General features: G+C 37.7%; 1 protein-coding gene across 1 annotated transcript in view; it reads right to left on the bottom strand.

Moving 5' to 3' along the window:
* LOC104134028 (hornerin-like) overlaps window positions 1-14,791 on the bottom strand; it is a 54,340-nt gene that overhangs the window by 27,124 nt on the left and 12,425 nt on the right. The window contains exons 11-29 of the mRNA XM_035902867.1: window positions 14,512-14,550; window positions 12,446-12,484; window positions 11,492-11,509; window positions 10,898-10,933; window positions 9,462-9,512; window positions 8,499-8,528; window positions 8,210-8,245; window positions 6,557-6,601; window positions 6,235-6,264; window positions 5,946-5,981; window positions 5,524-5,553; window positions 4,212-4,244; window positions 2,820-2,840; window positions 2,518-2,556; window positions 2,362-2,403; window positions 2,146-2,181; window positions 1,987-2,025; window positions 1,592-1,636; window positions 971-1,000 (exon numbers count right to left, since the gene is read on the bottom strand). Coding sequence (XP_035758760.1) covers window positions 971-1,000; window positions 1,592-1,636; window positions 1,987-2,025; window positions 2,146-2,181; window positions 2,362-2,403; window positions 2,518-2,556; window positions 2,820-2,840; window positions 4,212-4,244; window positions 5,524-5,553; window positions 5,946-5,981; window positions 6,235-6,264; window positions 6,557-6,601; window positions 8,210-8,245; window positions 8,499-8,528; window positions 9,462-9,512; window positions 10,898-10,933; window positions 11,492-11,509; window positions 12,446-12,484; window positions 14,512-14,550 — 675 coding nt within the window. The remainder of the gene's footprint in view (window positions 1-970; window positions 1,001-1,591; window positions 1,637-1,986; window positions 2,026-2,145; window positions 2,182-2,361; window positions 2,404-2,517; window positions 2,557-2,819; window positions 2,841-4,211; window positions 4,245-5,523; window positions 5,554-5,945; window positions 5,982-6,234; window positions 6,265-6,556; window positions 6,602-8,209; window positions 8,246-8,498; window positions 8,529-9,461; window positions 9,513-10,897; window positions 10,934-11,491; window positions 11,510-12,445; window positions 12,485-14,511; window positions 14,551-14,791) is intronic.

Below are 14,791 nucleotides of genomic sequence, written 5' to 3'. Positions count from 1 at the left end.
CCACCCTTCTTTGTGAGACTGTTTAGAAGCAAAGTATTTTACAATGAAGTCCAGCAATAGGCACTGGATAGGGATAACCAAGGGAATAATAGAATAACAACATCTTTTGTGAACAAAGGAGGAAGTGATGAGATTCTTAAAACCAGGGCTTGCTGCTGAAGGATTTTATTTGCAGAAGCTTTTGCATTAAACCTAATGCAATGCATTCAACGGAAATACAACCGAAACCAAAAGATGTTTTCAGAAGGCCTCCTTACTTCCTAGTACACATGCTCGGTGCAGGGCTAAAGTACTAGAGAGGAAAAATAGGGAAAATAATGAAGCAGTAAGGCATATGGCTGACAGCTGAAGAAAAGGCGTAGGTGATGACAGGAGGTTACTCTAGATGGCAGTAAAACAAAAGGAGGCTCTAACAGGTGGAAAAAGCTTTTCTATGAACAGAAAATACATTAAAATGTCATTAATTTACACAACAATATATTTGCTTGGTCACGATCTATCCATGTTAATCACAGTTTCTGCTTGTAGGACAGACGGAAGTTCTTGACAGAGAGAATATTACCAGGGATAAATGTTACTTTACAATACTAGCATATATGTGAGTTTAAATTAGGAGAAGTGGAAAATGCTTGAGGTGGCTATGTGCCTCACGTACACAGATGGTTAATTCCCAAGTAACTATCCAGTCAATAACCCCATCCACACAAAGAACCTGTGTTACTATGTATACTGTATTGTATTTGTGCAGTTTTAAATGATTGTGCAGCAGCCTTGAGAATGGCTAGAAGGAACCGAGTATAGAGAAATATAACATCAAATATCTCATTCTTCAATTAACTTTTTGAAGGGTATTATTAAGCAATCATAGACTACAATTAGATGCCCACAGGTCTAATGTAGAAGTGTTCAGTTACTAACACTGTCATTAATCATAAGAATTTGAATACTGCAGAAGAAAAAAAGCACTTACCCGACCATTGGCACTATAGGTAGTGTCATTCTGGAAAAGAAGAAATTATTTCCTGCTTTAAGAATTATTTAAATACAGTAAGCTTACAGAAACCTGATTGTTTCTGATACTGCTTAGAGACATTAAACCTCCCCCCCCTCATTTGTTGCTCACATCATACACAGCCTTGCCTAAATTAGTTTAAAATCCTACCATTCCAGTCTGAAAAACATTTTAATAGCAGCTTGAGATCGGTAGAAATGTAACATGAAAAGCAGTGGAATATCTGCCACCATATCTCTTCTTTCTTTCATTTTATGTATTTAAAGCTTGTCTATGGTGGTTTTTTTTTTAAATTACTGTAAAATGTATCCTTAGATTTTAGGCAAAATCTTCTGTTACTGTAAAGCCACTGAAATATTATTTTGCCCATATTTCATTTCATCAAGCTAAATGTGTCTGTAAACACTTATAGGATGACCTCTAGTAAGAAAGCATGCAGTTGGTGAAACAGCTACTAGTGTGGGGACTCAAGGTTCTTTCTGGATCATTCTACTCACAAGACTGCATCTAGAAGTGCAATACTGTCCCATCTACATGAAAAATGTTATGATGAAAATATATCAGAGAAAGCATACTCACATCTTCACAAGCATTGGGATTATAGTCTGAGGAATCTTGTGAGTTCTAGAAGGACATCAGATACCAGTTATTTCCTCACAAAAATGGATTGTTAAAAATAGACTTTAATTTTATACTCTGCAAAACAGAATTAGGCTCATGCAAAAAAACCCCCACAAACTAGTTAAATTAAAGTAAGATCTTTATAAGGAAAATAAGAGGCCAAATACATGGCTGCAATAGCTGCTTACAGGGAATGTTCCGTTATCCAGTAAAGAAAAACATCCCCAAGCAATCCAAAACAAAAAGAACACAGAAACTATTATGTTTAATTACGTCTTTGAGAGAGATGATGCAGGGACTACAAAGATTAGCATAAAATAATATATAACTAGGAGAAAGAAAGAACTAGTTACCTGGTTATCATAATAGTTGTCTGAGGAGGACGATCCACCCTTTAAAACAAACAAACAAACTGAAATTAGAGAAAATTAGGATATAGAAACCCTGATTTTGAGCAGAGGCTAAAGCTTGTATGAAGTGACGTACAAGTGGGAAAGTAGAGCGTTATTTACCTGGCCCCCACCATAGCTTTGTGAGGAGGATCCACCCTATAAAACAAACAAATATAAACCCTACTTCAGAATAAACTGTGATTTTGTTCAGGGGCTGTAAAGCTGAAATAAACAATTACCTGGGATTCCTGTGAACAAATACAAGTTTCTAGATATCTAGGTAACTTATCAGATACGATAAAATTTCTTACCAGGAGAAAATCAAGGTCTACCTACCTGGTTGCTGCCATAATTTTGTGAGTATGATGATCCACTCTGCTAACAAAAAAAAAAGTTAGAATTAATATTACAATATTGCAGATACTGAACAGCCATCGTGGAACCTGTGTGAAGTAAAATCTCAGTGCGAGGAAATAATAGTCTAGTACTTACTTGGCTACCACCATAGCTTTGTGAGGAGTATGATCCACCCTATGAAAACAAGATAGCAACAGTTATAATGCTGGAGAGCTGAATTTGATCAGAATCCAAAGAGCTAGCTTTATTAGGTTGCCAAGCTCTTTCTGTGTAAGTGGAATTTCAGGGCTGATAAAAAGTACGTTTGAAGGAAATGAGTTACAGTCTGGAACTGGGGACACTCTGCAAGAATCTATACCCTCACGAGCAAGAAAACTATACTCTGGATTAGAACTGCTTAAAAAGTTTTTGCCAACGGATAATAAAGAGTTACCTACCTGACCACCCTGTGATCCACCCTGTAAATCAGACAAAAATTATGCATGCTTTAGACACTTGCTGTTTGGCTATGGATTATTTTTAATGAAAGCTATGATACTTGCTGAGGAGGAGAAAGAAGCAGAGGCAGATGTGCAATACAGGTAAGATTTCTAACGTAGTAAGAACAGATTGCCTATAGTGCAAAGGTAAATACTAGATGAGACATATGTCAAGGAACCACAAACAGTTATCTTTAAGTAAGGCCTAGTACACAGATGAGTGTCATTCTGAACAGTCCCTAGAGAATGTATCTTTTTTTCTCCTGTAGAAAACCCAATTTATTCAAATGGAATGAAGAATTCCCCTGTCAGCGTTATTACACAGAAAGCTGGTGAGATACAGTGGCCTTGAGGAAAAGGTTTTAAATGAAACACTCAGTATGTTTCAACATGTCCCCTTCAGAAGAGGAATCTAACTCCTCCAGGCAAAGTCAGCAGAGACATTTGTGGAAGTATTAGTGTCAAAAGTGCATAATAAGAACAGTGAAATCCTGAGCTGTTGAAGTGGGATATTTGCCATTCACTAAAATGGGGCTGAGACTTCATCCAGAAGAGGCAAAGGAAAATGAAATGAAAAGTATTATCTTTCAATGTTCTAGCAGTTTTTAGAACAAAATTTAAGTGTTTCCTTTAGTCTTATAAAGAAATATCTCCTCTTTACAAAAAAACTTGAAAAACTATTATAAAAGAATTTTATACCTATATCATATATTATTCTTTCAAGTTACAATAACATATTAAAGTGTATTGTATATACTATACCACATTAAAATAATATATTATAGCAACATTTATGTTGTTTGTATATCTGTAAATATAGTATGTATTTATACTGCTAAAACACAGTATTTGTTAATACAATGAATCTATCTGATTTTTCTATTTCTTGTGAAAAATCAGACTCAAGAGAAGTATCACAAATAAAATAAAGAGATAATCTATTGCTCTTTTCTGACTAATTTTTAACATTTATAGAGATCGTTTCTTTAAACATAGCAGACACCATTTAGGACAGCAGTTTTTAGAGTTCCAGCACTGAAACTTGTAACAAATTCACGTGTAGCTATCAATACTTCACTGCACAAACTGAGTGAATTTTTAAGCCAGTCCCTTTCAGGGACCTCAAGTAGCAGTCCTAAAATATTTTCTGACTTTTGATGGGAGAAGTCCACAGAGAGGCTGGTGAGCTCCAGCCCTGATTTAAGTAGTGCCAGTTCAGCAACTCTGCAGCAGACTTGTTCTTTCCAGAATCTGGCCTTAATACCCTATAAAGCTAGGCATTTCACAGACATAATGCTAGGAAAACTAATTTTGGATGCATCTTAAAATCAGAGGAGGAAGGCCATTTACCTGGTGGCAGGGATTGCTATCATATGAAACACCCTGTTAAAAAACAAACAAACCAAAAGGTAAATGTCCAAATTTTCATTTCCTTGCAAAGCAATTAGTTTTCTTAAAATTTCTTATGCAAGAATTACTGTAACAAAACTCAACATAAAACTTTACAGAGGGTGAGCTTAATTTTATTTAACCATTTAAGGCTGTGGCTTTACCCTCTGTCACTCCCATACCCACATACTCACAAGCATCAAGACACATGCACACAGATGATCAAAGCAGGACTACTTGTGTGCCACAGGGAAGGCAAGGCAGGCTGGCAATTGATGTCCCTCTGTATCATCTTAGTTCCTCTTGATTGGTAAGAATGAACTGGGTTTTTTTTGACAGTCCTTTTTGTAATCAACAATTACTGTTGTGTGACCGTCTTCCTCAGAATCTTGCTGGATTAACCCATCATAGATCTTGGGCAAGACTGCTGCCCAATGCTTTTCATTTCCCTATTTTGGGTGTATTTTGGCTACAGCCAGTCTTCCTCTTGGGATAACAGGATGACAAACAGTACACACAATGAGTTCTACCCTGGCTGTCACCCTCCCGTTACTGGAGCACTGATCTTTTCATAAGTCAACCTGTGATGCAGCTTTGGTGGAAGTAACATGTCATTCGGTGTTTGGTGGTTACATTGCTGTTAACTGTGTCCTTGTACTGCTTTGTCTGATGTTTTCACATGCATTTCCATTCATACTTAACTCATGCCAACCCTAATATTTCTGCTAAATACCTCTGCTAAAAATTTCTGTATTTATACTTCGCTTTCATTCTTGTCGCTTTCCCCGATACATTTATTTGAACATAGATTTACTATCATGGCCTCATTCAAGATCCTTTCACTTGGGATCTCATCACTGGAGACACCGTCTTTACACCGTTGTAGGCATACACAAGTTGAAATGGAACCAGGATGAATCTAATCTTTATCCCACAGGAGCCACTCTCTGATCCTATTGCTTTCTATAGGAACTAAAAGGAGCAACATCCAAAAATCATTCCCAAGCAAAGATTTTATCTGTTTACTGAGTAGACAGATGAATCACTACTTGTCCATCTTCTGTGTGTAACACTACATAGGAGAAGCCACATAATTTGGGTTACAATGACCAACAATATCAGCCTTTCCTGATCTCTGTGCTAGAGAATTCCATGTAACTATGAAAACAAAAGATTCCAACTAACGAACATTAAATAACTTATTGAAAAATATGTTACTACGACAAAGAAAGCTGGGTCTAGTTTTCAAATAGTTTGGAGAAAGACGACTTACTTGCCCACAACCTGAAGAAGCAGATTGACCCTGCTGGAAAAAAGAAAAGAGCAGCTCAGTAATCCATATGGTCCTTTACCCATTTCAAAGACAGAAATAAATTTTAAAGGGCTTTAGCTGCCCGACTGCTTAAAAGGTAGAAGACCAGCTACATCCTACTCTGAGTTTTCGTGTAAAGTATTGCGTATGTTGAGTATTATAGTGGATCAAAAAGCTGACACCTACACATACTCTTTCTATGTAGGAAAGAGCTATTTCAGTGAGCCTACTGTTCCCAGACCCATATGAAAAAATGTTCACTAGTCTTACTTCTAATGAGAATTTACTGTATTATTTCAATAAAGAAACCACAACATTCTCAATACATATATGGAAACATCACATACATGTTGTATGCTGAGTGGTGACTGACTGATGCTTACCTGGCCATAGGAACTGCCACCTTGAGGCTGGTAGCTCTGTGAGAAAGGCAAGAGCTCATTTGAAAACAAAGCCATTGTCTCAGCACAGCTGTGACAGAAAAGCCCATTTCCACTAAAAGTTCTTCTGTACTAGGTTCTTCTTCCTTCACGGTAACTCAGTGGTGCAAAGCAAAATCAAGGACCACTCAGCAACACCAAGAAGGAAAAAACCCCAACCAACCCCCAAAGTCCACTTACAAGGCAGGCCCCTAGGGAAAAGCTCAGTACATGTCAGCAAAAAAGGTCTCACCTGGCCATAGGACTGGCTGCCTTGGGAACCCTGTAAAACAAAGAAGAGAATTACCACCTTGAGAAGGAGGCTTCTGTAAAGAGCATAATGTTAATGGAAATAGAGCTGCACAAGCGTTTCCCAGGAAGGCTCTTTCCTGAGCCAGAGGGGACAGAGCACTACGCTAGCATCTGTGCAGCAGATTGTCCTATTCTCCGCAAAAGCCAGGAATCAAATTGAGACGCAGACTACCAAAGGAAACATCACTCTCAAAAATCTGCCAGTCGTGCTGGTCACAGGGAGACCGGTGAAGATCTTCCTGCAGAATATCCAGTTGGCTTACCTGGCCGTAAGAACCACTGCTGCCGCCCAGATAGGTTCCTCCACCCTAAGGCAAGACAGCATTTGATTACCTCCCTTTTGTCAGGGATCCAGCCTGCATTAGGACAAGCAAGCAACTACATCCTAAAGCTATGCAGGGCAGTACAAACGGCCCGGACTTCCCCCTGGCCCTCAATGATGCTGAGAGCAAGGATTTCACACGCTGGGGATTCCAGATAAAGAAGTAGCATGTGGACAAATTTTGAGTGTGAGAACATACACTTTCAGAGAAAATGCCCTTTGAAATTCATATTCTCCACGATGGCTAGCTGCTTTTGCAGTGCCACGGCACGCCACTTTCTCAAACGCCTTATTCTGGCTGGTGACTGACTGATGCTTACCTGGCCATAGGAACTGCCACCTTGAGGCTGGTAGCTCTGCAAGAAAGGAATTATTGATTCAGAATTATTGTATTTGTGAAGCAGATGCCTCTCTCATGCTTGTCACTTTGGGCGGAAAACCACCCCAGAATAGGACAGAGAATGTGCAGACTCTGCTGCTTAATGAGGATTACTTTGATATTTCTTATTCCAGATCAATATCTGATCACGTTGTATTTATCAAAGGACAATCATAGGGTAATTCTACATCCATCTTGGACGGGACAATAGTCTTTTGAAGGTTTCCCAGGAGATGGAAGGGGCACAATATTTTCATATTTTGCTTCTTTTGCCTGCTGTTTCTCAGAATCGGGGCGTAGCTGGCAAAAGGTAGATGAGTCCTGACTTCCTATATTTGTATTTTTGGTGGGCCTCAGCTGCATAATTCCCTTCCTCAGAGGAGAAAAAAAAAAGTGAAAAATCATTTGAAAAAAAGTGAAGAAATAGTCCTAGAAAAGAGTATGAATTCATAAAATGGAAACAAGCCAATGCAATTAAAAGTAGCGGGTCAAATGAACTAGTCAAGGAGGCCAGTACTTTTGAAAAACTTTCAGTACTATAGATGCTGTGGGTAACTGTAAGCTTCTGACGCCACGTGCCTTCAATAGAGGGTCAAAAAAGAGCAGATGTTTCACGTACATGCAGACCAGTGCCACAGCTGTCTGGGAGAGTTATGAAGACAGGGATTACCAAAAAGGATTTGAACTACCTTGTCTGTTTCTGCTGGCTGACACAAATGTCCCTACAAAACCCGTACCTATCTTAGGGCTGCCTTAATTCACGTACAAACTGTAAAGGGCGGTAAACATTCATCAGCAGTGGGCTAAAGCCAAATCTTCCTGCAGCTGAGGGCCTCACCCAGTGTTCTTGAGCTCCTCAACACTGTTCCTCCGTACTGAGACCAAAGGAGACAGCAAAGAACTGACTATAAATTTGTCTTGGGCCATGTAAATCAACTAGAACAGGAACAGCACCAAATAGACTGTTGCTAACATAAATTCTAAAGTTCCATGCCCACGGAAAACATCAGTTAGTGACAGAAACCCATGCTTCCTGCAGATATCCATTAAAAACACAGCTGTCATTTTCACAACAGAAGTTTTGAAATGCATTCAGAGAATATTTTTTTTTAAGAACTCAACATAAACGGAAAAAAAATATACTTTAGAGTCTACTCTCATTTGTGGTACCATCGCCCTGCGCTTTCTCAAATGCTGTTACTGACTGATGCTTACCTGGCCATAGGAACTGCCACCTTGAGGCTGGTAGCTCTGTGAGAAAGGCAAGAGCTCATTTGAAAACAAAGCCATTGTCTCAGCACAGCTGTGACAGAAAAGCCCATTTCCACTAAAAGTTCTTCTGTACTAGGTTCTTCTTCCTTCACGGTAACTCAGTGGTGCAAAGCAAAATCAAGGACCACTCAGCAACACCAAGAAGGAAAAAACCCCAACCAACCCCCAAAGTCCACTTACAAGGCAGGCCCCTAGGGAAAAGCTCAGTACATGTCAGCAAAAAAGGTCTCACCTGGCCATAGGACTGGCTGCCTTGGGAACCCTGTAAAACAAAGAAGAGAATTACCACCTTGAGAAGGAGGCTTCTGTAAAGAGCACAATGTTAATGGAAATAGAGCTGCACAAGTGTTTCCCAGGAAGGCTCTTCCCTGGGCCAGAGGGGACAGAGCACTATGCTAGCATCTGTGCAGCAGATTGTCCTATTCTCCGCAAAAGCCAGGAATCGAATTGAGATGCAGACTGCCAACCTTGTGCATGTTGAGTACTTGTCATGTTGAATACTTTCCTCCCTGTGGCCTTGATCTCTAAAAGTCATACCTACCCTTGTGAGACATTTTCCTGTTTGCATGTACAGAGAATATTGACAGACATTTGCCTTTTTTCCTTGTAAAGAGGAGGAATTCTGAAGAGCTTTCATACTTGAGTTTATACTACGAATATTCTCAACAATTTATGTTATCATTATGTTGGTATTTGTTAAATATACACACTTGTTTTTCACAGAAGTAGCTTTATTTGCATGGCTTTAATTAAGGCTGAAAGACATTGCACATAGTTCCGAGTTATGATTCTTCATTGTTCTTGATATGGACAAGCAACTATCCTTCATAGCTTCTGGAAATTTGTGATCTAATATACATGGGGTCTGAATCTACCAGTATGGGATTTATGGTGTGATACTGATGCTAGAGTCACTTCCTCCCTGTGCCGTGGCTTTTGTGCACCTTTTAGAGGACACGTTGAGTGGAATACAGTCATTTCACTTCATCCAATCACACATGGAAATACATTTATGAGCATTCCAAACAATGATAGTTAAACACCAACACCAGATGACAATTTAATGAACAAAAATCAGAAAAATAGAAATATCTGCACCCTGTGAAATACATTTAAAAATGTAGGAAGTAATTTATTTCCAAGTTGTGCCGGCCCTGTTTTAGTGAAGTCTACAGTACTTTTTAAGTTCACTTACCTGAACGTAAATAGTGCTGCCGCTGCTGCTTTGCTGTCTTTGTCCACCACTCTACACAGGAACAAGAAAATGGTTATTTATTTTTAAGAGGAATTGCTTACATACTAAGACATTTCAAGAAGCAACTCTATCCTTTTAAAAAACTCCATCAGTTTGAAAGCCAGAAGGAGTTCTTTTATGCCCTTTCTTAGTTTATTTATGTCATCTCCATGCGCTACAATATTCAATACTTCAGTATATAAAGATCCTTCATAAATTAAGTGCTAAAAGTATTTATACATCTCAATGCCATTTTCTTAATGAAAAATCATCATATGATGTATCGTTGTGTCATATTGTGGTATTTCAAGTGAGTTTAAATAATGCTGCCCTTCAAATCTGTCACACAAATTGCCTTTAAACTCATACCCCGTTATACTCATACTATGGCTGATTTTCATAGAAAATCAAAAGTTTGTTGTGCTTATTCATGAAAAAGTCTTTGTCAAAACAAAAATTGGAAAAGTCAGTTACAATTTAACCAAAGGAAAAGTCATTGCAGAAAATCTTTTAATTCCCATGAAGTACGTAGATTATGAGAGTAACCAAATATTCTTCAGTTCTATTTATATACATACATTGAAAATATTTAACCTGTGTAATTAAAGCATTATAGATTTAAATTCAGAAATAAAATAACAAGGAAATCTTATTCCTTTCTCTGCCAGCATTCATCACTACTTATGGAAGAACCTAATGCTATAATCTAAGGATCATGAAAAGACAAATCCCAGCTGGGGTAACCTGCTACTGTTCTTTCAATGGAAGTGAGAATTTGTTGTCACATTCTGAAGGACTATCATATGAAGGAAGAAAAGCCTAAACCTTGAAGAGTAGTAGGTAGGTTAAAATGACAAAGGACCCAGAAAAAATATGCCTGAGTGATATCCATAATATTTTACAAGTATTCCAAGAAGGAATGTTTTGCCTAAGCACTAAATAGCAGGACTTTAAAAAATGGAATGCTGAACTAGTTGTTTCCATTAAAAAAATAGACTCTTTAAATCAACATGGAACTGCGCAACTTATGATTTATGCATATTTGATTTAATATAAAATAACATTAAATCTTAAGTTCTAGAATTCCATCTGCCTTCCTGAGCAGACTGAGATGGTTAAATTTCACAAACTTTGAGAGCACTATGGAATTAGCATACAGAGGTTTTCATATTTTATGACTGTAGAAAACAGCAGCAGTGGTCTTTACTCAGCAACTAAGTAGGACACCCACTTTACTGTAACTACAGAAACACCCTGCTCCACCACTGTTTTTGTGGATATCCAAGATATCTGTAAGTTATCCATACTTATTTATTCCAAAAGAGATGAATCATTGTTTAGTTTACTGAGACAGGGCTTAGGTTAAAACTCAGGTATAATGGAGAAAGAAAGTCTACCTGTATTACGACTCTAGTAGCAGAACTTCCCAAACTCTGAAAAAAAAAAAAAACAAAGAACACAGAGAACATTTAATTTTACTTATTTAGATGCAATGCAGTTAAATGGAAAATACCAAGTTGTACTATTTTGTTTGGGAGAATAAAGAGAAAGGCCGTACATGTGATATACTGAGTATCAAATTCTTAACACCCAGCATTAAACTAATTTATCCTCAGCTCTGAAAGTTTCGGGAGGCAGCCTGACCTTACTAAGTAATTTTCTACACTTGCATCTGCTTCCCTTACAGCTTACGTGGAGAGCAGCAGAGCACAGGCTATGCCCTTTTTGCACCACCAGTCAGCTCAGCTTTTCCAAATGTGGTGAGCGAAGCTAAGATATCATCATCCCTCCAACCTGTCTCACTGTCACCTGCATTGGACATATATAACCACACATACGAAGTCAATTCTTGATCCAGTCATTTGTTTGCTGAATTGTGGGGCATGAGGGACAAATGTAAAAGGGTAGCAGACACCATCCTGAGGCAACTGGTTTGATCCCATAAGAACTGTATTACTATTATAGAAAACATAAGAAAGAAGTATGCTTACCTGGGGGTAGGTATGACGCTGCAAATGAAACACAACAAACTCTAATTATTTCGCACAAGGGCTTCTCCAAACAGAATATTGCAGCATCTTTTGATGCAATACACAATCAAATGTGAAATAAAAATATGGAAAGGATAGCACAGAACAAACGCATCTTAATCTTCATTCATGTTTGATTAGAAACTAGACATCAGAGAAACATATATATCAAATGTTATGTCATACAAACTCACTTTAACCACCTGAAGGCTAAACTTTCAACTACGAATTCCAAGTAAGCAGAGTGGAAATTTAGTAGTTCAAAAATGAGAATGGAAATGAATTTACAAGAGAATTGCAATAGAAACAGAATATCAAAACTATTCAGGATCACATGCATTGTATGCATCGAGAGACCTGGAATCTGCAGCTAATCCAGTATCTCTGCAAGTACTAATAGCAAGCATAGGACCACGAGACCTGGGGCTATCTTACTACTGCCTTTCCCTGAAGACAGAGAGTTGTCTCCATACACCTGGAATTACAGAATCACTGGATCACAGAATCCCAGAATGGCAAAGGTTCGAAGGGACCTTGGGAGATCATCTAGTCCAACCTTCCTGCTAAAGCAGGTTCACCTAGAGCAGGTTGCACAGGACATTGTCCAGGTGGGCTTTGAATATCTCCAGAGGAGACTCCACAGCCCCCCTGGGCAGCCTGGGCCAGGGCTTGGGCTCCCTCAAAGTCAACAAGTTCTTCCTCACGTTCAACTGGAACCTTTTATGCTTCAGTTTGTGCCCATTGCCCCTTGTCCTGGTGCTGGGCACCACTGAGAAGAGTCTGGCTCCGTCCTTGTGACCCCCACTCTTGAGATATTTGCATGTGTTGATGAGACCTTTCTGACAAATTAAGCATGTAGATATTTGAAAGCTTTTTGAGTCAAAATTCCAAGCATTGTAGAGAAAAATAGCTTACCACAGGTGGAAAAGGTTCGTTGTTGGATATGACCACTACCTATAGAGAAATCAGAGAAAGCTGTTTACTCATCATAGAGTTTGTTTAGTTAAATATGTTAGGAAAACGAAGAATACTGGATTCTCTAAATATACAAACTCTGATAATAATGCTATGTATGATCACTTTTATAAAATACTATTTTTAGAAGATTTTTTAATGCGTATTATCAAGCAAAGAAGAATATATAAGTATACATGGCTTACACAAGAGTATAAGGAGACAAAAGACTTGCTCCCAGTCACACAATGACTCAGCTGTAGATTCAATGTAGATTTACTGCAGGATTTAATGTATTGCACCATATCCACTGGCCTCTACCATGTGTCTTTTTGATCTTTAACTTTCCACCCAAAACTGGAAGATCAATTTCTTTTCTCTTTATTTAGTATTATTCTAAAAAAAGGGCTTAATATTGAGTTCAAAAAAAATAAGCCAAATGCGATAGTAGCATCTTCTGTTTAGGTTTTAATGTTTTCTAATTAGAAGCTCCCTCCCCCCCAGTTTGTATTATCTAGTGGTATAAAAAGGAAGAGGAGAGTTGGTGCTAACAGAAGTAAAGAATTCTAGTATGAAACAGGAGAAGCATTACGTTTTTAAAACTAAGTTATTAAACAAATTATCAGTATATTTTGAATTCTTAAAACAATGGGAAACTAAAATGAAAAAAAAAAACCTGAAGACAAGAATGGGTACGCTGGTACTGAACACACCGTAATATCAGCCCTGAGCTTCCTGGAGACTGAACTGAGAGGAAGAGCCCATGTGAATATTATGAGTCAAATTCAACAGTAGTATGAATTCTATTGATTTCACTTGCTTTTAGTCACACTCATTCTCCAGCCCCATCTGAATAATAATTACATAACCTACATCCGTAAAAGTCCTAATTACATCACAATCCCTATTGTAACTTTTTAAAAACAAATGCCCATAATCATGTATGAAATTTTATTTTATATACAGTTAAGTCAACTATCAACCACAGCCACTGCAGCACAACTAGTTAGTATAAGGCATCTCAGAACCAAACTGATTCAAATCATATAAATCAATCTGGGTTAAAACCTTGAAAAGTCCTAACTGGCAAAAGGAACTGCAGTTTTCACTTTGAAATGAAAGGGAGTGCTCACCTTCTTGCTGGAAGCGGAACTGCTTGAAGGCATGGACTGTAAAGAACACAGAATCCATTTTTTGCTTAGGTAAGTGTATGACAGATTAACTACAGCACTATTTTCCACAAGAATGCTACAGCTAACATCATTTCCCTAAAGTACCAAACAAAATAAGGTTCTGAAGTATTAATATATTGGTAATTAATAAATGAACTGAAATAAATCAACCAGTTTATATTTTTTCTACAAACCCCAATTATTTTGCTAGTTTTACACAGCACTGTATAAAAGCTGCAACTGCTTCATCTAACATCAAATTGGAAGTTTGTTTTTAACAAAAATAATCTATTGGTAGAAAAATAAAAATCTCTTCTACCTTCATCAAAAAAGAAACCAACACAAACTCCAGAACCCGTTCCCTCCAAAATTAAAAAACCTACCATTGAAATATAAACTGGAATAAATGGGATGCACCATAAGAATACAAATGTTTTAAATGAAGCATAAAATAACATGCAGCAAAGTTTTCCATTTCATCAACCCATATGTACAATTGCAAAGGCAAAGGCCACAAAAAATACTTTTAATTCTTAGTCACTATCAAAGGAAGCACTGACTTTTGGAAAATCGTAATAAGAGCAACTGGTGTTCATTTACAGAATAAATATCATTGAGTTTCTGTGCCAAACAGAAGTAAGTAGTTTCTAACAAAGTTGATATTACAACAGGAACTAAACATGTAACTCATCTGTTGACGCTATTTCCAGATATAATTATTACTTAACCATTTGAAGACAGTCCTCCTTTATCCCCTTCCATGAACTTTATTATTGTTTGGTAAAAGTTGGGCGTAACTACTTAGTTTCTGAATAGCGTAGGAAATGGAAAACATGTTGGAAAGCACATAGCTACCTGGCCATAGGTAAGACCACTGCCGGATGAGGATGCACTCTGAAATAAAACCATGGATCAGGTATTTATTTATATAATGATTTGTTAACGATATCTAGAAGTCATCACTGCTTTCCTTAAAGGATGTACGCTTCAAATCAAACTGACCTCATCTATACTTAAATAAACCTAGGGCAATAGTAAAGTATACTGAACTTGCTTAGAGATAACTGAAGTAAAATTTTTCGAACACTCTACTGTAAGCAACATTATTCATATGACTATTACAAATATAGGTTAC

This window comes from Egretta garzetta, unplaced genomic scaffold (assembly GCF_000687185.1).
Source record: "Egretta garzetta isolate BGI_Z169 unplaced genomic scaffold, ASM68718v1 scaffold149, whole genome shotgun sequence".
NCBI lineage: Eukaryota > Metazoa > Chordata > Aves > Pelecaniformes > Ardeidae > Egretta > Egretta garzetta.
This window is presented reverse-complemented; position numbering and strand designations above follow the sequence as displayed.